Source organism: Mycteria americana, chromosome 1, assembly GCF_035582795.1.
Source record: "Mycteria americana isolate JAX WOST 10 ecotype Jacksonville Zoo and Gardens chromosome 1, USCA_MyAme_1.0, whole genome shotgun sequence".
Lineage (NCBI taxonomy): Eukaryota > Metazoa > Chordata > Aves > Ciconiiformes > Ciconiidae > Mycteria > Mycteria americana.
The window spans coordinates 218,981,929-219,009,869 of NC_134365.1; the positions used below are offsets into that span (position 1 = coordinate 218,981,929).

A 27,941-nucleotide genomic window follows, 5' to 3' on the forward strand; every position below is an offset into this window, starting at 1 on the left:
TGCAGTCATGCCAGTTTAGATGGGATCAACTCACAGTCCTACAATCTGTGCTACGTTGCTGGTTTAGCAGCAAGGGTTTGGATGACCATTATGTCCCATATTAGGAGCTTTGCTCCCCATAAATTCCCTGGCTTCTGCTCCAACAGCAGTCTTGGCTCAGAAATATTTCAGATTATATTTACCACTGGAATTATTGCATGAAAAGGAATGGGACTGAGAGCACTTCAAAGAGACAAGTGGGAAGGGGCATGTGTTAAGCTCTCAGTCTTGCTATGAGGCACTAATAAGTGGGTTTTTTTTCTTTTCTCTCTTTTGTTTAGAGCCTCAGGTACAGTTTACACGGCAATGGATGTAGCTACAGGACAGGAGGTAAGTGCTGCCAGAATACCACAGCAGTGGATTTTGGATTGTGTCCTAAAAGTTCAAGTGGATGCTGCAAAATAAAAACGGTCTTTCAGGGGTTCATGACATCTTATTTTTAATGAGGTATTTATTTCCTTACTAATAAGGCACGATCGAGTGGTCTGAGCAGAGAAATTGAAAAAATGATTTCCCAAGTTTTGATTCCTGAATTGTTTCATATTTGTAAAGAATCTTTATGTGACCGCAAAGGCTCGAAGCAAATGTTCAGACGGGATAGTTCCTCAGTAGAAGTTTCTCTCTTCATCCCCAAGATTCCTGCCTGTTCCCATTTAAACACTTTTATATGCCCTCTGCTCCTTTGCTTCCTACACTTATACTAGTTGACTTTCATAGAAATAGTTCCTCTCCCACCGTTTGCCCACTTGCTTTCTGCCCTTGAATTGAGAGACAAGGAAAGTCTGTCTGTCTCCTTTCCCCCCCGGTCCTGCCTGAATATTGAAAAGTGCCCTGCGTGTTGCATGCATGCATAATAAACTAGTAGTGACGGATATGCAGCATCTGTGGAAACCATTATTGCTAGATGGAGGATTTTTAAAGAGGAAAGTGTAGGCATTATTCCAAATATATTTATGGAAGTCTGCAGCAATGCGTGTCTACTTTGCATTTGTACAATGTCAGGGTTATCCACCAGTAAATTTCATAACTGTGCTTTTTGCTGAAACTCCTTCACCCCCTTTTCCAGTTCCTGAAGAGTTAATACAGTTTAATTGCAGCCTCTGAGGAAGGGGCATTGCATTTATTTTGAAGCAATGAGAAATTTTATAGGAGGAGGAACTCCTTTGATGGTTTCCTGCTTTCTTTCTGGACCCCTTCAGTGACTCCCATGTGAATATTTGAACCCTTATATTACAACAGACTTTAAAATCATTCCCATTACACTAGTGTGATCGGGCCCTGGATTTTTAAATTTGCATTTGGGATCGCTGTAACCTTGGCATGCTCTTGACCTGTTCCTTTCTGTGAAGTGCGCTGCTACCAATCCTTCAAGCTCAGGACCTAAGTGAACGGTAACACATTTGTCTTCTTTAAGTACTGTTTGGCAGCCCTCATAAATACTGTGGAAAAACAGCATGGTGTCTGTCTGTTCTTGCCTTCTCGTGTGTTGGGATTTTTCTATAGTCTCCCCTGCTATACTATCAAAATGCTAATTGTATCCGTCCATATTGGCACTCTGTGGCTTGTTTCTTCTAATCCGTGCTTTTGTGAGCTGGAGTTACTGGCTCCCCTCCATTCACCTAGGCCTCTTTCTCTGCAAGTAGCAGTTTTGTAAAGGCATAATTACATTTCATTCCCTTTGCCTAAATATTGTACCAAATACAGTTGGGTTGTAATGTCTATGGAAGTGTTTCTGCTTCCTGCTGTGCTTAGTAGTCTTACTGATTTGAGGGCTTGTCTGAAGGCCAGGTGCTCTCACAAAGTACTGGTAGTGTGGAGAGTTGAACATAAGAGTTATAAACGTGTTGTACCCTCCTGCTTTCTGCATATATACATGCAGAGTAGGTATCCTGAAGCAGGCGGAAAGCTACTAAGCCAAAGGGCTACAACTGACAAATCTATCCCTGTTGCCCTTCAGTTATGGCTGGGGATAAAGCTGAGTCCAATTCACTTATTTTCAGCCTTTTATCTAAACACTGGGTGCTTCTTTCCCCCAGGTCTTGCTGTGACAGAAAGAAACAGAATTACCACCTCGAAGTACTACGCTTAGGCTACGTTATTTACACCTTCCATGCATGGCTGCCCTGCTGTAGATTTCTAGAAGCAGAAATTTGCTCGGGAGCAGAAAAAAACACCAAAAAGCTTCCAGAAACTTCCAGAAACAGGAAATGTTATTATCCAAAATAAAATTAATAAGAATCCTTTAAGAAATAAAAAGTTTTTGACATATCAGTCCATACTAGGGTAAGGGGATCTCTTCCCTGTTACCAAGAAGCTATGGAGATGGCTATCCAACTGTGACAGAAAGGTTCAGTATGAAAATAGTAATTCCCCTTGTCCTTTTTTGATTCTAAGTATCCTCCAGCATGTGTGGAAATGGACTGGCTTCAGGAACTCGCAGAGTTACTAAATGGCTGAGCAACCCGTGATGAAGAAGTGTTTTCCTGCTTCAAACGAATGTGGGACTAAAATAATCGGCAATGGTACTGGCAGGTTTCTAGGGGACTCCTGTAATAATGCTTTACTTGGTCTTTCTTCACTGCAGGTTGCAATCAAACAGATGAATTTGCAGCAGCAGCCCAAAAAAGAACTGATTATTAATGAAATCCTTGTGATGAGGGAAAACAAAAACCCCAACATTGTCAACTACTTGGACAGGTATGTCATGATTTGAAGAGTTCATAAAGGGACTCTGGAAAACATTTCCTTGTCACTATCTTAAGTGATCCTGTCTCAGCTTAATGCAGGTGTAGGACAACCTTGCGTTGCTTAATGCATGTGGCAACGTTGGGGTGTGGGTGGCTTGGTGGTCTCTCTCCATATCCTAGTGGAAACAGGTGTCTGAGTCAGTATTAATGTGGTATCTAGGCTCTCTAGAGATGCTGGCAGCAAAGGCATTAGCAGTATGCTGTCAGGACTCCATTTTTCAGCTCTTTCCTTTGCCAAATTTGATACAACAAACCATTTCCTTCCTGCTACTAGAGGAGAAGTAGAAACAATTTGAACTGTGTTATTTGTATTTGCTTTCCTCTTCCTCTTCTTTCCTCTTCTGCTGTGCAATGCTGACATTCTGCTTGCGGAGGAGCAAACTCCTTCAAGGGTTAGATGGTAATCTTGTCCCTGTGGCTGTCCACTGAGGTTTTCTGCACAGTAGCATAACAGTGACAAGGGTGAATGACATGTGACACATAACCAAGCAAGGCCATTTTCTTGTGGGTGGGAATAAGGGAGAAAAGGAGACCTGGCACAGATGTAAGATCCCTTTGGAAGACAGAGGGAACAGGGTTATTTCCTGCTCAAAGCTGGGCTTTGTGGGCTCATACGTATGCTGTGGCACTCCGGCTTGGCCTTGGATATATTATGTCCATATGGGACAGCTCCTTCTTGAATCACTACTTCTCCTTACTGCAAGAGCTGCACCTAATAGCTTATCTGTGTATAGACCTGCTCTGCTTGTTCTTGAGCTGATGTCCCTTGGACTGGGGCAATAACAGAGCAGAAGCAAGCAGCACAGTGGCTGCTGCACTAGTGTAAACTGTTTTTAAAATAAACATGGGTAGCCATGAAAATTCTGGTTGCTATAGCTTAAGGCAGTAAAATGCCCAAGTCTGCAAAAAAACGTGGCTGTGAGAGCTCTTCCCACCAGGATGTTAATGCTGTACATAAGGGTGATGGTAGCAGTGCCGCCATCATCAGCTGTTTGGAGGTTGACTGCTTCGGAAAGAGCAACTGGTAAATGTGCTTCTTTGAAGGTAGGGAGCTGCCTTTGAAAGTGCAAGAAAGTCTTGCATCTCCCCTGTTTGAGTTCCAGGAAACAGTCACAAACTGTCAGCGTTGAAATCTGGGGTGTACTGAAAGTCCATCAGGCAAAAGCTTTGCGTGGTAGGTTGAATTCACCATCAACATAACATTGGTGCATTGTGTCAAGCCTGTATCATTCACCTTAAGTTAAAGATACAGCTAGTTCCAGTTGAGCTGCAGTAGGATTTTCAGTCTGCTGCACTCCCGTCAGAATCCTGATGAACTACAGGTTCGGCTTACTGTAGGGTAAAGAGTGCCTAGATAGGGTGAGCTGCAGGCTTTAGTCTTGGCAGCTCTTTTTTTTTTTTAATAAGATGCAAGGGAGGGATGTGACCTAGAATCTCTTTTGGAAATCTGAGAGCACACTTGTTTGCTTTGTATGTATATCAAAATCTTATCAGCTGTTTCTTTAACAGGTTTCTTTAACAGGCTTTTAATGTCTTAGCCAAAAAAAAAAGTACTACTTGTACACTGCAGCATCAGTTGTGATGCTGAATTTATACGGTGCTGTATCCTATGCAGGGCTGTAAAGAGCTACTTTGTTGAAGGGACAGCAAGTCTGCTCCTGAAATTTTGTGAAAGAGGTGTGGGCACAGGGAAGTGATGCTGGGCAGATGCCCTCTTCTTACAAAGAGCAGGAGGATATTAGCTGTGTAAAGTGAAACAAGTTGTAAAGAAGAGTTAAGAATTGAATCTGGGCTGAAACTGTTTATTTCTCCTGGCTGATTAGAGGCTTTGTTTTGGCAAAACTGTTCGAGAGACACGTTCTTCCCATTAGAGAGAGCATCGCTGAGTACGTGCACTTGCCTTGTCTAGCCGGTATATCCCAGCTGCAGGGTAGCTGCATGTCCTGCCGTCTTGTTCAAACTTCCAGCAACAAAAGCTGCTGCTTTTGTCCTCCACTTTCTCTCACTAATCTTTTTCAGAGGGATTAGCTTTTGTTTGAGTGCTGCAAATGGACAGAGCGGCAACTAGGATGAACGTGGGGGTTCTTGTGCCTATTATGTCACTGCAGCTTTGCAACTGCAGGATCCTGTTGCTGGGGAGCTGTGTCCCTCCTGCCTGGCCTAATGTGCCTGTTTGCTTCCTGAGTGCTGAATTGAGCTGATATTTGAACGCCACTTGCTGGCTTCTGCCTACTGCTGTCACAGAAGGAAGTACGAGGAAGGATGCGCTTGCCACTATGGGATTTGGTTTCTTTTTTGCAGTTCTGTTTTTGACAGTGTCTCCCCTTCTGAGTCCCTAATGGGAGCTGCAAGATAGTCATTGTTATAAACTAGTGCTCTTGCTTCTCTTTGCTTCAGCTCCTGCCCTTATGCGAGGGCTTCCTGTGTTTTTTCCTCTCTTACCTGCATGGCCTACTTGCTCATGGTTGACAGCTTTTCTGCTGCAGCGCAAGTGGCCGGTGTTGCACGAAGGTGTGCTGTGACATTTAAGATAGTGACATGGCCTAATTCAGCTGTATTTAGGAGATGAATTTAGAAGCATCAGGCTCTGAAGACAGTGACACTAGTTTTCCTGTGCAGACAAGCAGCCACTTGTGCCGAGTTACCTTGTGGAGGTGCTGGTTTCTTTCTACTGCATGAAAGAGGCCCTCGGAGCCCTGCTTCTAAACTGAGGATCTAAACACAGGCATCAGATGCCTAGTGTTAGGCAAAGCAAACCCCTGCCCTTTGGTTGGTTTCTTTCTGAAGAGCTCTCCTTAACCTAATAAACCCCACAAATCCTCACTTTAAGTGGTAGCCACTGTTACCCTCACCCCAACCCCAAACTCAGCTGGGGCTGGAAGGTCAATGAATAAAGCTGAGATGTATGACAGTCAAGCTACAAGAAAACCCTGATTTCTTTCCAGGCTAACTTCATGCTTGCATGTTGGAGGCATGTTACTGGTGCAGAAATCTGTAATGAATGATCTTGCTCTTCTGGGCAAAACCAAATTTTATAAAGTTTATCAATAAGAAAGGACTATGACTGACTGGTGTGTGTTTGTGATAGACAAACCTCGGTGGACACCTTCCTAAGGTATCTTAAGTGGAAGCAGAGGAACACCTTACAGGAGCAGACATTACCTGCTTTTGCAGATGGATGAAGAGAAAGCTCTAGACCACCTCCTTCTTTCTCAAAGACTTTCATCAGCTTGTTTTTACTGTCAGCCTTGTTTTGGAAGGTGACTGTGGGTGACAAGGTGCGACACCATGCTATGCCTGACATCACATGGAGAGCAGCACGTAGGTGTATGGACTTCCTGGTGGTGCCTCCGGAACTGCTGAGAGTGGTTTTGAGGCACGCCTACAGCAGGCAGCTCAGTGACTAAAACTGGCCTCTGCTGCAGCAAGAGAGTGAAAAGATCCCTGAGACGGCACCACCCAGTCTTCTGAAATGACATTCGCTTGGCAGCAGCTGGCGGGGAGCCACCGTTAATTCCACCTCCTTGCGTGTTATGTCAGATCTATCAATTATTGAGGTGCCTGGGTCTTGGCATATGCCTTTGGCTGCTCGTGGCAGAGCTTTGGTTCACAGTGTGGTTCTTGGCTCGCTCCATCCCTTTTGGCTGTGGAGAGATACCAGCTTTATCCCAGCATGTGCAACCTGAGATTGTCATGCAGGTGTGGGGGAACCCATTCTGCCCCCATCCTTACAGTCAAATGGATTTGGGCTGCAGAGGGTGCTAGTGGCAATGAAGGGAAGCACTGTGATGTCCAGGGTGACACTGATTTCTTGAGAGGATGCTGATAAAATCTGGAGAGAGCCTGGTTTGGCAGGAGCGATGAAGAAGAAGAAGCAGCAACAGCATAGGGGCAGGAAGGAAAGGTGTGGATGGAGTGGCTTTCAGAGCTCATTAGAAGGTAGATATCCTGCAGAGTTGGCAGGAGTGCTTCTAAAAGCAATTCTGCTGCTCCTCTGTCACTCTGAGGGGCTGCTGTGCAGGTGATACTGGTTTTGCTGGCGTCTGTGCTGTTGGGGAAAAAAACTGCCAGTGAGCTGTCTGCTCAGGAGCATAGCCCTGTGTCCTTGGGCTCCGTATCCTGAAAGTAACTCCAGACGCTGCCTCCCTGCATAGTCTTCAGCATCACCAAACAAAGACACCATCTTTGTCTCCAATATTAAAAGCTCTCCGTAACTGTAACACTTCTGTCACGCATCTCAGACCACAATTCTTATTTTGGGGGAGTGTTTTCATCAGCTCAGGTGTTGTCACTGTGTCCTTTTGGGGTCGAAGCCTACCTCCTGCTGACTCCTGTGATGTCTCACTCATCTCTGACTACTTTCCATGCCAAGTTGGGCTTACCTTCTTTCTCCTTCATTGTTGCTTTCTAGCTAATTGTTCCCTAGACCTGTCCTGCTTTTTGCCTTTGGCTCCTAGCAAATTCACTATTCACTCTTCAGTAGGATCAGTGTTTCGGAGCAAAGCAAACATCTGCTTGATGAACTCTAATGCCAGCAGAAGCTTTTAATTAGATTCTCTGCTCTCTCTCTTGACTCATCTGTCCACTCACTTTAAAAACGGGAGGATAGGCTGAGAAGGTGGGTTTTCAAGCTGATGATTCCTTCCTTCAGGAATGTGTCATCCTGATATATCTGTCATGGAAGATTATGTTGATGTTTTTCCATATGGGCCCAAAAAGGCAGAAGTGGTTGGTGGTTTGGATTTGTTGTTTGTTTGTTTGTTTGTTTTAAATGAGTTAATGCTGAAGTCTTCATCCCAGGTCTTCTGCTTTTAGACATGAACACACACACTCCCAGCAGAGAATATCCCAAATGGCTGAGAAAACTTGCCCTCATCTCAGCTGTCTCCTCCCCAGCTTCCTACAGGCCTTTTTGGACAAGACCTGACCTTTTGGGCTTTCCTTTTTTATTTTAAAACTTTAGAGTTGCTATTGTATCCAGCAAGATGTTCTTATTTGCCTTTATGAACGGTTCTGAATTTTTCAGACAAAATCCCAGACTGGTTTGGTAGCGTGAAAAAGATTGAGGTGATTTTCAAATGCATGATGCATAAAAAAAGTGTTCTTTCTCTGTTGTTCACGGGCAGCCATCCATTGTGTCACCCAGGATTGTCCCTGGGCCTAGGCAAAGTAGGCAGTTGCTTAGGGCAGCAGAATGCCAGTAGTAACGAAGCAGCCCCCAGCCACCTCTTCTGATGCAAGAGCCCCTCAAAAGCCATGCTGTGTGCCAAATGTCTGGGCTGCATGCTTGGACCCCGTCCTTGACTAGTAGCTCTTCCCCCTCTCTCCCAGTGGCAGCAGGAGTTGTAAGGTCGGGTTTCCATATTAGTCTGGGCCCTTTCCATGGCAGAAAGATTCAGCCTTGCTTTTAAGGCCAGGAAACTTGTAGCCTGCTCTCCCATTACCTCTTGCCTTGACTTTCTGTACTCACCCTGCCCTCTGCTCATTCAGGTTGTGATCAGATCCTCCCATGTACAGAAAGTACCACGAGTACCTGGTGCCCCAGTACTGTTAAATACGCTGCTCAAGCCTCATGGTTTCTCTGCACTTCTAAGACAGCTTTAAAACTCAGTGCATTCTGGCTAGGTAAACAGTGGCATGCTCATACTTGCTGATTTTAAAATCTGGTTTTGGCTCTTCAGTTACCTTGTAGGAGAAGAGCTCTGGGTGGTCATGGAGTACTTGGCAGGAGGCTCCCTAACAGATGTTGTGACAGAGACCTGCATGGATGAAGGACAAATCGCAGCCGTGTGCCGAGAGGTAAAGCGGCACTCATGCTCAGAGGAAGCTGTGATTGGGAAGGGGGCACATGCTTTCCACAACCTGTCACTGGCTCCATAGGAATAGCTATCTCCGGCTTCTGTAACGCAACAGTCGTTCTTTCAGAGGATGGATTTTATCTAGGAGGTTGCAGCATAAAATCCTAATATGTTTCACCCTAAAGGGAGGTACTAGAGTGCAAAACGGGGTTGGAATCCCCTTGGTTATGCCTGTTCTCCAGGTCTTTTGGGACTAACCTGTCCTCCTAGGACCTGCTGATCTCAGTGGGATAGCTCTCTGTAGCCCTGCAAATACTGGGTATATGAAAGACTCTAAGACACTAAGCCCTTGCTACTCAAAATGCATGTTGTTAGAGTCCATTAGTTGGCTAATTGTGACTGGTGAATAATTTCATGCACAGTAAGAATATCTCAGTTATTTTATTTTTTTTTTCAGTGTCTCCAAGCTCTGGAATTCCTCCATTCAAACCAAGTTATTCACCGAGACATCAAGAGTGACAACATCCTGCTGGGAATGGATGGCTCTGTCAAACTAAGTATGTGGGGAACATTGCTGGTGATGACTTGAGTTATCAGCCCAGGCCTGTTACCTGCTATGGGCCAGGCCTGTTGGGGAGATGGGTGTTTGAGATGCTTGATGCTGTGGTGATGAAGAGGCTGTAGAAACGCTCCTGTAGGTATTTTTGTGGTGTTGGTTTTAATGGAGATTGGGAAGCATGAATCCTTGTGAACTGATACCAGACTTCAGTTAAACACCTAAGTGAGCTTAACTCGAAGTTAGCTTTGGGCCATCTGTTTTTGTGGACTAAAATAACAGTATTTTAATGCTATTCCAGTCTAGAAACCTGGGTTTGAAGATGTAGGGCCAGAAGTCTTTATTTGTGAGTGATCTCTTCAGCATGCAGATACTTGGGGGGCAGTGGGAGTGGAGGGAGAATTGAAAACTGTGTAACTAGAAAACATTTAATCTTACAACGCCAACCCAGCCTGGGCTCGAAATGTTGTTTCCTCCTTGTGTTATCACCTGTAATGAAGACCTTGAGACTGTTCTGCCCCTCAGGTGCTAAGGTAGCTATTGTGCTTGTCATTGCCCATGCAGAGATAAGTCTGGAAATGAGTGAATGATTATCTTCCACCTATAGCTTTAACAGAATTGTGCTTCCTTTCTCTCCCTCTCAGTTCAGCACCCAGCAGGCATAAATAAATCTATTTTTGTCGGCAGTGACAGCAGATATGACTCAAAATTCACACAGTGCAGATATGCTGAGTAAGAAGGTGGGGGGTTTTTTTTGCACATAATTGCTTTTTAGACTAAAGCTGTACTTTGGTACAGTCAGATCTCTGGAGTGTTAGCTATGAATAGCTGATCAGGGCCAAAGTGCTCTGTTCTTATGGAATAACTTCTTTGAGCACAGTATTGCAGGTACCGGGCTGTAGTTTAAAGTTAGAGCAGTCCCTGTGGATATGATGCAGTAACCTTCTGGACCTGAGCTGCTTATTGGCTCTGCTGGAAATTTGCTCTGTTTATGAACCATATGTACCTTTCCTGGTTGTTACCCTTGATGAAAACTCAGCTAGGGATCAGTTTAATTTTCATCATTCTGCCTAAAATTAGACCCGCGGTGCCATAGGGGGTCAGGATGGGCAGTGCGTCTTGCTGTGTGGATTCTGCTGGGCTCACAAGAACAGAATTAGTTTTCTTTTGGTAAGTCAAATACAAATAAGACATAGGACCCAGCAATCTTTGTGTGAAGGCTCTCCATCTTTCTGTCTATTTGAAGAAAATAATCAGTATAAATTTAGGTGCTTTAAATTTATTCTGAACACTGTTTGCTCTGTAAAGCAAAATTCTGTTTGAGGGATGATGTATCTACTGGGGAAGTAATATCTCTAGGACTGAAAATATCACCAGACAACACAGTATGTGGATTGGGGGGGTGTATCTAGATCAGACTGTGTATTAATTTCTATTTTCACATACCCAGGAACAGTCTTTAGACCATATATTACATAGTGTATTACAGCTGCATAAAGTTGCAAACACAGTCAAGTGTCTCAACATCCATATATGGTTATTTACTGATCCTCATCGTTGACACAGACAAGTCAGCAGCTCTGTAATCCTCATGGCCTCAGTGAGTCAGATTTAGAAACTTACTTCTCAACACCATCTTCTGTATTAGCCACAAAACCACCCCTCCTTTCACAATTGCAGCAGCAACACACCAGACGGTGCAGCAGAGTAACTTGTACTACAGCTCTGGCGTCGGTAAGCATTGTTTTTGGAGAAACTTGCTGATTTGTATGTCTCTTTCTTTCCCCCCTCTTTAATTTTCCAGCTGACTTCGGCTTCTGTGCCCAGATCACTCCTGAGCAGAGCAAACGCAGCACCATGGTGGGGACCCCATACTGGATGGCACCTGAAGTGGTGACACGGAAAGCGTATGGGCCCAAAGTAGATATCTGGTCGCTGGGGATAATGGCCATCGAGATGATTGAAGGAGAGCCCCCCTACCTCAATGAGAACCCCCTGAGAGTAAGCAAGTAACTTTTGCCCTCAGGTCTTCGCTAAGCCTGCTGGTGAAAAGAGGCTCTAAAGGAGGCAGGGGAATCCTCCAGTGTGGTTTCACCACCTGCAGCCCCGTATCTCCTTAGATGTCACAGTGAGAAGACTGAGATCGTTTCAGTTAAAAGCTATAGTTTTCTCTGGGTGGCAGAGGTGTGGGTTCCTCCTGTTGCAGACCCTCTGGTCAGCTCTGATGAGTTAGATCATGCACACTCATAATTTCCCACTTTCTGGAGATGCTGATAGAGGCAGAAAGAGTACCTGATGGCACCAAAGCAGCTGACTTCTTGAATCCTTGTGCCCTGTGAGTGGGGTAGAGTTCTCCTTAAGTTCAAAAATATGACACGTTACTATTCTATAAACGGAGCTTTTTCCTACTGGTGGATTGTTCCTCCTTGCATGCTCCAAATAAAGCTACAAGCTTAATAAGTCTTTAGACAAGGCTTAAGCCTCCTGATGCCTTTCCCTTGTTTAGTTTTTAATGAAAGGGGAGATGCTGTCAGTTTGTAGGGAGGTAACTGCTCTTAATATAAGCCAGGTTTATGGCTTCTCCCTCAGCTACACAGGATGAGGGGATCTAGAAAAATTCTGTTTAACTTTTGTCTCCATTTCTTGCACTGGAAGTGATTTTTGGGAGAGAAGAGCAGCAGCAAAGAAGAGTGAAAGGAAAGAAACTGGGTGTTGAGTTAAACGAGGGTGGTTAAGTAACAGTGCTTTGGCCTCATTTAACTCAACTTGTGCCAGCTCCTAGGCTATCAGACTGCTCCCATGGGATGTGCTGAATGATGTGCTCAAAGGGCCGGCATATTAACAAGTCTCTGACAGATTTCCGTTTCCTTTGAAAATCCACCCAGGAAGTTTCTTGCATGAAATCCTGAAATGGATGAATTCTGAGTTCCTTGATTCTCAGAGGGGGGATGTGTGAATGTTTCATTCCTAAGCAGTAGCAAAACCGCTTCTTTCTGCAGGATGCTAAAAGCTGCTTGAGGGTCTGCTGGACATGTTTTGTAAGCAGCCAACTGCATCTTTATAGTATTGATTTTTTTAGGCCTTGTGCACTCAGGAGAAGTACCGACAGAACAAAATCTCCTATTTATTCAGGGGTACCTTCCCGTGAGGATATAGTTATTGCGGGAGTCTAGCACTGGTAGAGTCATGCCAGTTAACTTCCCTATGTAAACACGGTCTGGAATGTTGTTTTTGTCCTCCTAATCTCTTGAGAGGGCTGCAGGATCCAAACCCAGATTACGAGGGTAAAACAATAAAGGATTGGATCCCATCCACATAAAAATAGGGCTGGCAGCTATTCTGTTTGCAGAAACTTAAGCATTGATTAGTCACCCTGATAAGGTGGGTTTTTTTCCTCCCCATTGAACTGGGGGGTGGGAGACAAGAAATGAGTGTCTTTGTAATCCAGAGATGAGATCTAACCTTCATAACCTCCTGTTTCTTTGGTGCTTGTTTTTGCTTTAGGCCCTGTATCTCATTGCTACTAACGGGACTCCAGAACTGCAGAATCCAGAAAAGCTTTCATCCATATTCCGAGACTTCTTAAATCGCTGTCTTGAAATGGATGTGGAAAAGAGAGGTTCTGCGAAAGAGCTGCTACAAGTAGGTGATGGGGAACAGGGCTGAATCAAGGTAATCATGCAATCCTGAGTGAGGCCAGGCTTATGGAGAGATCTTGTTTGGGGTCTTAAATACTGCATCAGCTGAAGGCACAAGCACAGCTAAGGTAACCTGCCAGAGCAAAAAAAAAAACCAAAACCAACCCCAAAACCTAAATCTGTAATAAAGTGTTAACGGACGACTCCTCTTTTATGCTGTAGTTGCTACTAGCAGCAGCTGTGCAGCGTGTTCTGGAACCAACCTCAAATAATAGCTGTGCCCATAGCTAGCCAAATGCTGAGCCCCTTAATTCCCATGGCTTCTTCACACAGCTGGCCCTGACATCTGTATGTGTTGTCATGGTCTGGCCATGCTTGTTCTGATTTGGACAGCAGGAGGGCTTCTAGGTATCGGATGTTCTGGTTGTCTCCCTTCTGGTGGAGAGATCACAAAGCTCTTTGGAATATGGATGGCTTGCATTAACTGGAGCAGTTTGGCGTTACCATGTTTTGCCAGATACTACTCTTTACAGAGGTGATGGAACAAAGCTCGTGAGATATCTTAATCATAGAATGGGTTGGATTGGAAGGGACCTTTAAAGATCCTCTAGTCCACCCCCCTGCCATGGGCGGGGACATCTTTCACTAGATCAGGTTGCTCAAAGCCCTGTCCAACCTGACCTTGAACACTTCCAGTGATGAGGCATCCACACCTGCTGTGGGCAACCTCTTCCAGTGTCTCATCACCCTATGATCAGTTATTTCACTGAAACCCTGTGTCTTAGTCTGAACTCCTGGTGAAAGGAGAGAGCCAAGCTGCCAGACTTTTTACTGACATGGATGAGAGGAGTGGTTCGTGTGTTCCTTCTGTCAAATTTGCCATGGGGGTGGCAAATGTAGCTCTCTGTAAAATAAATCTGTGATCAGGGGCACTCAGACCTCAGCTGTGAGACAGTTGCCTTTTATGTTTTCCTTTCTTTCCACTAGTTTGTCTGGTGGATTCAGTTTTGCATGTGTTGCTGCCTTCTGAGACTGTAATGAAGCATTCATCGCTGGCAGAGTGGCAGTAGTTGAATGATCACTTTTTCTCCTGGACTTTCCAGCCCCAAAATATCACAGAGCAGTAATATTCTGTTCCTTGGAGCACGAGAACATTTTGACTGTAGCATTTCTGCCCATTTGTAACTACTTTTTAGCCTCTGATTATTTTTTTTTTCCATCTCTGAAGCATGTTGCCTTGGAGGATTGATCCCTTCTGATGCTCAGAAGTCCTGTGGGTTATAGTTGCTTTCTGTTTTCAGAACAGCTTGTGAATTTGCCCTTACATACCTTCACTCTCATCTGAGAGCTGTTTTGATAATCAATATTGTTTTACTTAACAGAGCACCTTGTGTAGGAGACTGGCTGAATGGTTCTGTGTTGCAAGCTCTGTGCTGCTCTCCTAAATTCCAGCTGCTTAGCAAATTTCTAATATCCATAGAAGGCCAAGGCAATGCTTTCACCAGACCTGTGATAACAGGGAAGAGAGAAATGAGAGGTGATTCCTGCAGGAAGCCCTGTGCCTTGTGTTTGAACCGCACAGATTGTTTTTTGTACACCTTTCTTCCACACAGAATTTCACTATAGATTTTGCAAGACTATAATTCCCCAGGGGAATTTGCTCAGTTTTGCTTGGTCTCGAACATGTAGAAACACTGGAGACTTTAGCATGTGTTGGGCACAAATCTGTTCATCACTTCAGGCAAGTCCAAAAATTTTGTGGTGGTAACAGACTGTTTGGTTTCACCTGTTCAGGGATTAGAGTAGGTTGTTAGACTTCATATGGGTTTAGGTGCCAATATTTTGAGTAGCCACCAGACTTCTGGGGCATGTTCTGAAAAATTTAACCCTTTTTCTTTTTTCTTCTTCCTAGCACCAGTTCTTGAAAATTGCAAAGCCTCTATCTAGTCTCACTCCTCTGATTATTGCAGCTAAAGAGGCAGCCAAGAACAACCATTAAAGTGGTGGAGTCAACACAGTCATCATGCCAAGACTTTTAGATGTTCATTTCAGAGACTGAATTACTTGCCCCTCTCCCCTTCTACTCCTTCTTCACAGGGGTGTTCTTAAAACTTTGATCTGCCCTGAAGGGTGGCAGAGGTATCATTCACTGAATGTGGAATAGCACGCAACAGGGACATAGCTGATCTTATAATGAACTGTCTTTCCATCCTCGTGATGGGGGTGAGAGGGGAAGAGTATTTTGTATGGTTGAGAAGATCTTTCTGAGAACGTCTGAACCTGACCTACACGTAGCAAAGCCAGTTTGTTTTCATATTTCTTACTGTGTTTATTTTTAAAAATAATGTGGAGCCTTAGACTGTGTTTATCTTAATAAATTAAATCTTTTGCTGGCTGGACTTCTCCTGCTTCTGGCAAGCTGCTATTACACCACTGAGGCTGCTCTGTGCTTTGGATGACTTGAGGAGGGAAGGAAGCAAGCAGCAGAAATGTGAACAGCTGTAACAACTGAAAGGAGAAGGAGGGCGTGAATACGCATCCCTCCTACAGCACTGCTGGATGCTTCGAGGGAGTATGGAGAAAGCCTCTGTGTGCTTCCTGCAGCCATTGGAGAACTTAATTCATGGATAATCTTTTTGCCAGATTGTGTGAATTAGGGCCCCCCCTCCCCCTTTAGTTTCAACTTAACTAGTTAAATCTCAAACATTTCTGATGTTCTAGAAGGTAAATCACAGGAAAAATTGACAGAGAGCTCTTTTAGGGTTATTTTATCAGCGCTGTGACGCTGCTTAGAGACTCTTGCCCTGTATGATAAAGCAAACAGAGCAATTACTATTATAAAGATAAGATTTGCCTGCAAAATGATGTTGAAAACTCTTGTTTCTTAGAGCAAGTCCAATGGAAAACAAACTGATCATGGATGCTGCTTTCTTGGAGACATGGGGACATTAATTTTTTTTAAATGATAGTGGTTTCTTTATGCTACTGATTCCTTTGGTTGCTAATAGTCTGTAAAACAACAGGAAACCTGGAACTACTAGAGGGATTGGTTGTAAACACTGGGCTTTATGTTTAACTGTATGCTGATTTTTTCTTTTAATAAAATGACTGCTGCGTTTCTTAACTTGGGGCTGAGGGAGGATTGGAGAATTCACTGTCACCAGACAAGTCTGTTGGATGGAATTATTGTTCATATCGTCACCGGGTGCTTGGATGTGTTGGATAAAGTGATATAACCTTGTCTCTTACCCCTTCTTCTGTAGTCCTGTGGGATAGCAAGTGGCTCTCGAGGGAGTAACTTTACACATAGAGAAGATCTATAAAAGATCTGTATTATAATGGGGGGGAGCTGCTTTCTCTGTACTGCTTTGGTCATTTATGGGGTGAGTTTAAACCCAGTCTGGAGTAATCTCTCGTCTCTCTCCAAAGCACTTGTGTTGCACAGAAACTCAATCGTGCTTCTTGCTGAGACCTGCTGCTGGCTCAGCCCTTTCTTCCCGGCACCTGGGTTTTAATTCAAATATATTTTTCCTATTTGCTCCACAATACATGACAACTCTTACGCTAGTTTTATCGGGTGTAGATAGAGTTTGTGAGGTCTTTTGCTTCTGCAGTGCCTTCTCCCATCCTTTGTGCTCCAGGGTGGTCACTGTTTGACACAAGGCTGAAGTCTGAAGTCCATTGCCAAAATCTGCAGTCTCTCTCCCTTTGTGTATATGTATTTCATCTCTCTGTAATATTAAGAGTTTCCCCTTGCAAAGCTTGTATCTGAGGATGAATTCCTTGGGCAAAGCAGTAAAGCTGCCAGCCTGGAGAGGGATATGGTCTATTGATGTACTCCTCTGCTTGGAGCTTAGGTGGAGATTGTGAAATGGAAGGCTGCTACCCTTGAATAATTCCCTTTGATAAGGACTTTGTTTGTATTTCCTCTGGAAGACTCAAGATGGCATACACGGGAAGAAAGGAATTACGGGCTAGATCTCACTTGATCTAAAATCTCATATGGCTCTGGTCTTACATATTTGGCCATTGACTTTTTTTGACAGCACAGGATTAAATCCAATCCACAAATGTGTTTAATGTCTCTGACTTCTCTAACTCCCTTCCCCGCTCCATCCTCAGCATCCCACTGAGATGAGAACCTTAATGCAGATATGCCCTATCTGTGAGCACACACGTGAGCATGTTTTTCTGCAGCAGGATTTCTATTAAATTTCCCCAAAGAAGGTAGAAAAGGTTATTTGTATGTGTTTAAGTCGCTCTTCTGGATTGTCTATTGCATAATGGAAAGGAATCGACACGAATAATTGTTTATCCCTCTTCTTATGCGAGTGATGTTCTCCTGTCTTGTTGACTTCCACTTTGAATCGGTCCTGACTGGTTTCTGTTAGCTGCTTGAGAGGGGGGTTGCCAAAAGCCTTTCACTCTCCACTGGGAAGCTGCAAGACTGTGACCATAGACATGTATCATCTTGTCCCAGGCTATTTTTTTTCCCCACCTGTGATGGGTGGGAAAAGGAGGCAACTGCTAACAGTGTGCCTGGACCTAGTTTCAAGTTAACAGGCATGTCTTTATGAATCTTAAAAAATTTTATAACTACCTTAAGCTTAGGAGAATGGGATTATTTTTGTTGTTGTTGTTCTGAAATACATCCTTTCCTCCGCTCTCTCTTCATCTGTGCGTCACCTGGCATCAGCACCTGTGTTAGCTTTCACATAGCCCTTTATGGCACCTTCCTGTCTAAGAGAGCTCTTTAATAGCGACTCTGACTTAAAAATTAACCTCTGGGGCTTATTTTCCCGAGAACATCTTGACTCTGCTGTGATTTGAAAGTGACTCTAGAGAACTTCTTTGGTGGCTTTGCTGGTTTTTTTTACATGCTCTATGAACTGAGTCGCCTGAGTCGAAACCATTTTTAATCACATCTCTTAATTATTTATTTGCCTATTAATATTAAAGTCTCTCTTCTGTATTAGAACATGAAATATTCAATTGTTTCAGTATCCTTTCAGCAAATTGGCTTCCTTTTTGAGGGATCTCAGGCAATCCTATACCAGATATGATATACCATGCTACGGCTTACCAAGGGCTTGGTGGAGGGAGAGGCTAAAACTCATCTCTTCTTTTCCAAAACACGAAATATTGTCTTATTTAAGAAGCTACTAGTAGCTTCAACAAGACGCTTCCTATATTTCAAGAACAGGCATTGAGTTGTATTATTTTAGCTCTAGGTTTTCTTTAAACAAACAATTGATTTGAGTTCACCAGGGCCAAGAGTTTGTGTGCGAGAGGGGTATACAGACCCCGTGAGCATTAAAGAAGGCAGGTTTATGGTTGGACTCGATGATCTTAAAGGTCTTTTCCAACCTATATGATTCTGTGATTCTGTTTGTGATGCTGAGCAATGTGTAGAGCCAGGGCAGGGATGGAGGGGACGGCAGAACTTGCTGGTTTAGTTACAGCAGCAATAGCGCGCCTTTAGCCATCCCTAAAATGTCTTAATTGAATGGACGTGTTTTTAAAGGACATAAATCTGGCTGATGAGTCATTACAGGCTCTTCTCTAGATGGGCATTATGCTCCTACCAAACTGCGTTCCCCTTTTAAACAAAAGGGGTGCATGGTTTTCTCCAGCAAGGAGGCTCCTTGAGAAAGGAGGTTTCCATGGAGACACTTACTTGACTTAAACGATCTGGTTAGGGCTTGAGAAGAGGCTTGGCGGGGTAAAGACCACATCGACACAAAACCCAGTATTTTGCGAAGCAACTGGGGTTGCCGCAGTGTTTTGTTTCCAACTCGATGCCCCTTTTCAGGGGCCTGGTTTTGAGAAAGTGCCAAAAATGTTGCCTGGTCGGAAATGTGAGGTGTGTAAAAGGCTGTTGCTTCTTAGCTGAGATCTCTGTTGGTATCCTAATCCATCTGTCTCTCAAAATGCTGCAGGTTTGTATAAGTAGGGCACATTTGCGGCAAAGTCCTGTGCGAGAGCGGACTGCAATGGCCTGTAAGTAGGTACTTGCTTCCTTAAAGCCTGCCCTCCTTGGCTGACAGTAAAATTGGTCCAGACCAAAGTCCAAGAATAATACTTGTTTGAACCTCGTTCCTAATTAAGAGCTTGCATAATCCATTTGTATGGTGGGTGATGACCTCTTCAATGTTAAAATTGTTAAAGGTGAAGTCTTATTCTCTGTTCATCTTCCCACCATAAAATAATAAGACTTTTTAATGCCTTCTTATTTCAATAGTAATAGAGAGCCTGTAGATGTATTTTGGGATTGTAAGCCCCACTGGATCAAGCATATAGATAATTAATGCTCTAGGATCTCATCATTTGTTGCTAATGACAGCTCACAATGTCAAAGATGGGATCTTAGAGAAGCAGCTGCAAACTTGGACAGGGAATAGCCAACAGTAACAAAACAGCAATGCAGATGGGAGGGGGACAGAAACTTGCTGCCAAAATGGATGCCTGCAGAGAAGTGGTGGGAAGAGCTACAGAAGAGGATGGAGTTGGTCCAAGGGGTGCTGGAGTAGGATGAAGCAAAGGTAAAACCTCAACGGCACAATTGCTGAGGAAATTCAGGGAGTGCCACAGCAGCTTGCTGCATCTCAAGGCAGCAATGTCTCTGAAGGAGGAGAGCAGAAAGGAAGAGGTGCTGGAAGTGGAGACTGGAGCAGCAATATGGCTTTGAGTCACAGCCCATGCTAAGAGAGCTGGAGCTAATCCAGGAGGTTCACAAAAATGACAAAATTCATCTGAAAAGGCAAAGTGGGAGCTAGAACGGAGGAGATGGCCTTGATGTGCCAAGGAACTGAAGAGAGGCCAGATTTTGCGGGTATGTGAAACGGCAGAAGCAAATTTAACACAGGCTTCTGTGGATGACAAGCAGCTCATTTCCTCTTGCCTTGCAGCATCGGTACGGCATCTTTTCACCATCGGCACTGCTTTGGGATCGTGTCAGCAGCCACCAGGCTTTGGTCTCCTGTTTGTAAAGAAGACTTTGTCACTCTGCACCTACAGGTTTCTGACTGCAGCTTTCGCCTGCCAGCAGATGTCTTTGTGTCACGTCCCACCTGGAAATACAGGGGCTGTTGCCATTTTAAAATGAGCTAGATAATGTGTTTCTCTTCATACTGCCTTGGTGTAACTCTCCTGTAGTGCCGGGTTTGTTTAATGTGCGAGGTCAGCTCAGCCATTTCAAAAATAAAACTGAAACCTTAAATAAAACCTGAATGAGTTACCTGGTTCTCCTTCACTTGCTGTTTCAGTGACCCTTGCAGTGATGGTAGAACTGAGGGGGGGTGCTTAAAAGAGGGGTTGTGTTTCTCTGATCTGTCTTAGATTAATCAGCTCTTATTTGATCAAGCAAAGTGACTACGCTAAAAGCTGTTGCAGCAAGTGTGATTTTTACCACTCAGATGTAGTTAATGCGCTGACAAACATCAGTCTGGAAGCAGGATCTAGACCACGGCTTGAGGAGGAAGAGGAGGAAGTGGCTGGCGAGGGAGATTGTTGCCTCCTGGATGCTTGTTTTCTCCCCAGATAGAGCTTGGTGTCTGAGGCTCCTCGTATGGAGGAGGAAATCAGGGGAGGGTTTGGGATAGGTACCTATAACCACCTTCCCCAGCATCACTCTGTCTTGTGCGATCAGTGGGATGAGGCTGATGGCGAGCAGAAGTTTATCATTCTACGTACGTGTTTGCTCAAGTGCCTCGTCGCAGCAGGGAGCAGAAACATCACGATTTGGGGAGGGCACGTGTGCTGCCACAACCCTCCTTCTGCAGTTCATCTCCTGCTTGTAGAACATCTGACCTGGATGTTTTACTCTGAAGTCCAAGAAACCCAACCCAGTGCTGAGAGGACTTTCTGAGCTCAGCCTCCGGGGAACGCGGGGGTGAGGAGCAGTGAGAAGCTCTGCCAAGCTCTCGCGAGTCAGCTGGGTGCTGAGCCAGATTTTAGAGAGGGCACTTGAAGAAAAGGGAACGCCTCGCATGGGGACTTAACCAACTAGAATAAGGCAACTGATGTCGCTTCATAAAATCCCCTCTGCCCAGAACAGATTCTCTAGCTGAAGACTGCCTTCCAACAGCTTTTTTTCAGGAAAGCCAGAGGAAAGACCTGTTTCTCTGGGTTTTTTTGTGAAGATGAGGGGCCCTGTCACCTGAGCAAGAGGAACATTGCAGCCCAACTGACTGGGATTGTGGGCGATTCTCTTTGCCGTGATGTGGTAGCATCCCACATGGGATGTCCTTGTCCCGTGAGAGAAAGGAAGTATAACTGGGTTGGCACCACCTCTTCCTTCTCTGAAGCTTCACAAAGCAGGGTACCAGGCAAACTTACAATCCAAACTTACAAAAGCGCCCTTAAAAATGATACTGGGTGGGCGTTTGGTGGCTCTACCTCCTGCCCCATGGAGGGTGCACAGTATATCTCTAACTAGCTACCATTTTCCATGATTTCTGGGGGGAGAGTTTCTGTCTTAGAGGCCTCTTCCCTGGAGATGAACTTGGTTGAATTGCCCAGCAGTTGCTGTGGGTGGGAGATGTTGGACAATGAATGATTTCAAGGCTTAAAGAAATGGTTGGTGTTGATTTCAGTGAAGTATAACTCATTTGAAGGCTCTTCAGAGCCCTAGTGAGCTTTCCTCAAAGGTGAATTCCTAACCAAACTTAAATAATTAGTAGGTTGGGCTTTTTTTTTAAATAGCTGAATCTGTTTTGGAGAGTCAGATAAATATTTCTGAAGATTTCGGCCTTTAACCAAACATATCTACGAAACTGAGGTCTCAACACATCTCCACTTAGGAACCCCTAATGAAGTTGGCCCAGGCATGGGTCACCCTTTGAGACCTTGGTGCCTGTCCATTGTGGGTCCAAAACAGCAGAATATGGTGTTCAGCTGTGCCCTTATCAACTGCTCACGTGTGCACAGCAGGTTTGTGGTTGCACCTTTTAAAAAGAGAAAAAGAAGGACCTGCTCACATGCGTGTGGGAAGGCAGACACATGGCAAAGGAGATGAGCTTCTGCAGTAGTCCTGGTCAAGATGTCCTGGCTGCAAAATACATCCCAGCCCCAGTTCTCTATTCCCAACACCTCATTTTCTTCCATCTGCACAGGAGGGAACCCCCCGTGTGATGACTTCAGAGGGGTGTCCCGAGGCTACAGGTGCAATTATTGCTATTTCTGTAGCACCTCTCCCAGATCCTTAAAGTTTTACTTCTTCATTCCTAAATTGTCCTCTTAGCTCCTGTGTGACCCTGCCTTGTGTTAGACCAGCTGATTTACAGAGGGAGAAGAGGGGAGGAAAGATGGGGAGAAGCTTTGGGGAACACACACCTTCAGGTCTGGGCCAGACAGAGTGAAGTGGCAGCTAAATCCTAGCGGGAACAGTTATTCTGTGTGTAACTGCAGGATATTAGTTTATTTGGGAGTGAAATGGGGGAATTAGCGGTAGGAGCAGCAATATGCTGGTAGGTACAACAGAGAAGAGATGTTCCTTATCACACGCTGCAGGGAAAACTGCAGCACCCCATGCAGATGATGCTTTTACTGAGTCCCTCATTTTTAGCAGCACCCAGAAGACTTCTTCCAAGTGTCACTTCCCAAGCTCATCTTTTAGGAGGAGCTGTAGCTTGAACACGGTGAGCCGGGAGCTTGCTGGGCTTTCCTGGCAGGTCCTTGCCCATTCCTGGGGCTGTAATGCCCTCTCCTGGCAGCTGCACTGCGGATTCGTTTCCTTTTCTGTTGCTCAGTTTCCATGAGCAACATAAAAAGAAGCTTTTTATGTTTCTTTTGGAGGACGCACGCTGAAGACGTCCAGCACGCACCAGCAGGGATAAGGAGGTGGTCGTGACATGGGATTTGGTGCCCCAGGACGTCCATTCCCCTGCGATCACCCCATGTCCAGCTTTGCTCCTGTCTCATTTTTAATTTATTATTTACACTTACACGTTGTGGCAGCCTCCTAAGGCAAACATATCCCTTCTGTGTGTGAGCCATCGAGGACAGGCCCTCTGCTCCCATCACAGCACAGGTCCCTGATGCTGGGTCCGCTGTCTGCATCAGCAGGGTGGGCGTTTGCAGACACCCTTGTGTTTCCCCCAGGTCTGGTGGGGCTTTCTGATGGGCCAGGTCCGTGCTGAAGCCTGATAAGGCAGAAGGGGCATGTCCCCGCTGTGCCGTGACAGCCGGTGGATTTGAGAGAGGCTGCGAGGCACTGCTGAGCAGAGGGTCGTCCCTCTGAATGCAGCCATGGGTGAAGTGAACAAGGACCCGTCCCTCATTCCACATCTTGTGCCCCAAAACCCACTAACCTGCTTAAATTTGGGGCGAGCATCTCTGCTCACAGTCAAGGTCAGGGTCCCGCTGGCCACGTGTGCAGCTGTAACCGTGTCCAGGACTCAAGCACTCCTGGATCATGCCGTGAAGAGCAGTGGGCAAGTAACAGCCCTCTGGTTTCTCACTGGTGGTGAGTTGAAACGCTCAAAGGCTGCTCCTGGAGGTGGGACTGGTGCAGGAGAGCAGTGAGCTGGGAGGCAAACCTCTCCCCCAGCCCCACTCCTCCTTTTTGTTCCCCAAGATCATGGCTGCATGGATGATGGTTCCCCAGGTGAGAAGCATCCATCACTTTCTTCTGTTCCCTGTGTTTCCCAAACGTGTCAGGCTCTAACCCCACTTCTCACCCAAGGTCTTTGTGTTTTGTAGGCACCCTGGAGCACCCCAGGCTTTGGGAATGGCCCAACCCAGGGATGCTATAAGTTGTCCCATCTCCTTTGCCACCATGAAGAAGCTGGCAGGCAGGTCCCAGACCAGGGAGGACAAGTGCAAGGTCAGTGGAGATGCTAGGGCAGAGAGAGATGATGATGGCCCCACACCAGGCGCCATCCATCTATGCTTTCCCCTTGCACTGGGGAGGGTGGGCTGGGTGCACCCAGGTGGGTGCAAGGGCTTTAGGCAATGCCACCTCCTGTGTTGGCGTGCTGGGGAAGGGACATATCACTGGTGGCTCCCTCTGACCAGCCTGGCTCTGCTTGCCTGGGCCACCCACCCGTGTGAAGGGTGAGAAGTGGCTCGTGAGGTCTCTGGGCTCATCCTGGTGACAACTGCTACCTGAGAGCCCCCATGGTGACAAAGCGTCATGGGCTGGGAGAGATGGGGTGCAGCACGGGTTTAAGAGCATGAGTGGTGGGAAACACCTTTGCTGATCCAAAATGGAGCATCGAATCTGAGCCCCCCACAAAACTCCTCGGAGCTCAGGAGCATCACACACTGCATGGTTCCCTGTAAGGTGACCTGTGTGGTTTATAACCCTGGGAAAGGAGGGGGAACCTTGCTGTGACATCCCTGCTGAGAAACAGCAGAGTGTCCCCACCACCCGGGGGGGAGACCATCAGGGAAAGGACTAACATGGTCCTCCAAGTTCACCCACCAAAGAGGAGGGTGAGGCAGGAGGAGGCAGCACAGAGCAGCTGCCCCAGTGCTCACAAAACAAACCACTGACAATGTGCTTCACTCCTGACATCCAGCACGGTCCCCCCGCACCCTTTGCCACATTACATTGCTTGGGCAGAGAAACATTTGGTCAAGGGATGGTTTATCGGACCCTCTTCTTCCTCACCGGTCCTTGCATCTGCTTTTCCCCTCTGAGACTCCCTTGGCCCTTCGGGGTAACTCAAGTTGCATCTTCCCGGGTGCGTTGCAACCCCCTGATTTCTGCCAAGAAAGAACAAAATAACGCCATTCCATAAAGGACAGCCATAAAATAAGGAAAAAGAGCAAGGACCATCTCTCCCTCGCTCTTCACAACACTGTGTCAGCCAGCAGCAGCCAGCCCCACCGTGGGAGAGCGGGCGGCGGAGTTGCTGCAGCAACGGCTGCGAGAGGCAGAGAGTTTGTCGCTGCCGGCCGCTTTGAAGGGCAATGTGAAGCTCTCCCCGCCACCCTCCATCCACACAATGCGGCTTGTATTTGTGCTGGGGGGGCTGGTTCCCCATGGTTGGGCTGCACGGTGAATCCGTCTGGTCCCTCCTTGCTGCCCGCCCGAGGGATGTGGCTCACTCAGAAACGATGCTCAGAGCTCCCGTTTGAGCCCCAGGACTCAGAATTAGCTGCCTGGAAATTTTGACTGCCTGATTTGATTTTTTGAGTTTAAATTCTGACATTTGGGGTACGTTTTACACCTGGTGGGTTGCACACTCCAGAACAAAACACCGGGTCTTTGGCACGTCTCGATGGGCTTTGCACCATTATTCACAGTAGCTGCTGTCACTCGGGAAGGGACAGCAGCATTTCTTGGGAGCAAGTGGGCTTCAGAATAACTCTGATCAATCCAAGCAGCCTGAGAAACAGCAGTGAGGGAGATATCCCGGGAGCAAGGTCCTGGCTTCCCTGGAGGCTTGCCAGCACCGTGCAAAGGCTGCTGCTCCCCATTTTCACAGTGCCTCCGCTTTGCCCTGAGTTTTCCCACACCAGTGCTTCGGGGGGGGCTGATGCTCTCCCTGATTTTTGATGTTTCAGAGCCGTGTGTCAAAGGGTTCAGGCTGGGAGATGGGGAGAGAGACCCCACTGCAGCGTCATCCCCGAGGGCTCAGCATGAAGCTGGCTGTCAGCATCTTTATACTTGGACATGCCACGTGTTGCAGGTCTGGTGGCATCTCTGCTCTCTTATGATGGGGCTTGGAGCCACCCAAGGTCCCTTTCTCCCCCCAGCCCATCCTCTGTGCCTCCACCCGCTGACGCTTCTGCTTTTTGGAGGGATACTGCTCGCTGCAAGAGGCAGATGCTGCTTGCCCATGGGCACGGGGTCTGTGCCAGCATGCTGCCATCCCCCAGGAGAGCAAGGGCTGAAGTTCGGATCAGTTTGGATCACCTCCTCCTTCTCCCCCACCTCCCTTATCATTCCTGGAAATGCCAACGCCATAAATGGTGCCATTTCTGTAATTAGTCTCGTGGGGACATCGTTACCTGCGTGAGTCACCTGATCTCAAGGCTCTGCAGCAGCTCGTTGTGCAACCGTGCAGTGGGAGATGACGACATGCAAGCACAGCCCGGGGAGGGGGACACACACCGGCCCCTTCACGCTGCCAAGGCAGAGCATTGCAAGAGGACAAATGTCCTAAACGGGGTAGGACGTAGGGTGGGAGGACGTGAACGTATGTATTTCCCAACAAAATACTCCACGTCGTGGCCGGCAGCTGGGCAGGGCGACCATCCCCGTTCCCTGTTTGTGCCATTTTCCCCGTGGTTTTATCTTCTCCTGACACAAACAGAGGCAAAACTGACTAGGGTTCACGGCTGACCTGCCCCACTGATATCCCCGGGGTGGGTTTGTATGGCACCAGGTCCTCGCAGGCATTTTCTTTATGGGCTCATAAACTCCAAGGCCAGGCTTGCTGGTGGCAGGGGGCCAGCAGATCCTCTCTTGTCTTCATTGCCAGATGCCGGCAGGGCTAGGACACTGGCTGGGACACAGGGCGAGGGTTTTGCGGTTGAGATAAGCTAGTGAACTCTGAGCTGAAGATACTGAAGCCAGAGCAGCCTCTGCCCGGCCGGTGAGTCCTTTGCCAGTGTTTGCAGAGCAAACTCCAGCGCTGAAGGCTTTGCATCTCTATACCTGAAGGAAAGCAAAAACACAGTATTATTTTAGGGCAAGGAACAGGAATATTTGGGGTTTTCTTTGCTTGTTAGGAGGTGAGGCTATATTTGTGTTTTAAATGACCTTTTCCTTTTTTAGGGCTCTTCCCTCCACTGCAGGGAGCTTTTTTGTGCTGACAATGTTGCTCAACCCTGTTCCCTTATCCCTTGGAGTCCATCCATGCCATGAGGATGCAGCAACTGGAAGTAAGGCAAGGATGACAGTGAAGCCCTTTCAGAAGGTGTTCTGGAGAGCGCTGACCTTGCCACTGGCTTCAAAGGCAGAGCAAAGTTCTCGGGCTTTCTGGGCTCTCCACCACTCCTTAAACTTGCCAGGCCACCCCCATGCATGGACCTTCAGGACCTTAGTGTGGCCCCGTGATGAAGCTGGGCTCAACACAGCCATAAATATATAAGGAGAAATAATCCCATGGATCAACTTGGGAGATTAAAGCTGCAAGGTACCTGGAAAAGCTGCTGTTGCTGCTCCCTATGTCTCATCAGTGCCATCAGCCTTCTTAATCTCACCTTTTTCTGCCCTATTTATCAGGTTGCCAGGAATCAGACCATAAAGTGAGTAATATTTCTAGAGGCTCGCACACGATCCCATGCCTCTTTATTCTAGCCAGCTCAGCGTTAGCTGGAAGATTATCAGGAATATAAACAGCTGCTTCTACCTTCATACCTCGCGGTTCCCTCATTTATTTCATATTCCAATTCCAAAGGGAGATGATTCTCTTTTAGGACTGTCCTGGTTTCTGCTGGGATAATTTTCTTCCTAGTATCTAATATAGTGCTATGTTTTGGATTTAGGATGAGAATAATGTTGATCACACGCTGATGTTTTAGTTGTTGCTAAGCAGTGCTTACACTGGTCAAGGGCTTTTCAGCTTCCCATGCTCTGCCAGGTGCACAAGAAGCTGGGAGGGGGCACAGCCAAACTGGCCAAAGGGCTGTTCCATACCATATGGCGTCATGCTCAGTATAGAAACTGGGGGGAGTTGGCCGGGGGGCAGCGATCGCTGCTCAGGGATGGGCTGGGCATCGGTGAGCAAGTGGTGAGCAGTTGCATCACTTTACTTTTCTTGAGTTTTGTTCCTCTCTCTCTCATGGCTTTCCTTTTCATTACAATTTATTATTATTATTGTTGTTATTATTATTATTATTATTTTATTTTATTTTATTTTATTTCAATTATTAGGCTGTTCTTATCTCAACCCATGAGTTTTCTTACTTTTGCTCTTCCAATTCTGTCCCCCATCCCACTGGGGGGGAGGGTGAGCAAGCGGCTGTGCGGTGCTTGGTTGCTGACTGAAGCTAAAACCATGACAAGGACCTAGTGCTAAGTAAGGATTAGCAATACTGCTTTTAAAGTGGAACTCTTATATGCCTTCTGCTCGTCATTAGGTTTCAGAGTGAACCAGGCTGTCATCTCTGTAACTCATCTTCTAATTAAAAATTTCTCTTTGTAATGTGAGCTGCCCCAAAAACTGCTGGGCCATAACTTCTGCCCTATTCTTCCCCTCTCTGTTTG

General features: G+C 46.2%; 1 protein-coding gene across 13 annotated transcripts in view; it reads left to right on the forward strand.

The window, feature by feature from the left end:
* Positions 1–15,350, forward strand: part of PAK1 (p21 (RAC1) activated kinase 1) — a 74,756-nt gene extending 59,406 nt beyond the window's left edge. For all 13 annotated transcript variants that reach the window (XM_075491244.1, XM_075491243.1, XM_075491235.1 and 10 more), the window contains 7 exons: positions 321–369; positions 2,624–2,736; positions 8,468–8,585; positions 9,042–9,141; positions 10,945–11,141; positions 12,645–12,782; positions 14,691–15,350. In XM_075491244.1, coding sequence (XP_075347359.1) covers positions 321–369; positions 2,624–2,736; positions 8,468–8,585; positions 9,042–9,141; positions 10,945–11,141; positions 12,645–12,782; positions 14,691–14,777 — 802 coding nt within the window. In that variant the 3' untranslated portion in view covers positions 14,778–15,350. The remainder of the gene's footprint in view (positions 1–320; positions 370–2,623; positions 2,737–8,467; positions 8,586–9,041; positions 9,142–10,944; positions 11,142–12,644; positions 12,783–14,690) is intronic.
* The last annotated feature ends 12,591 nt before the right edge of the window (positions 15,351–27,941 follow it).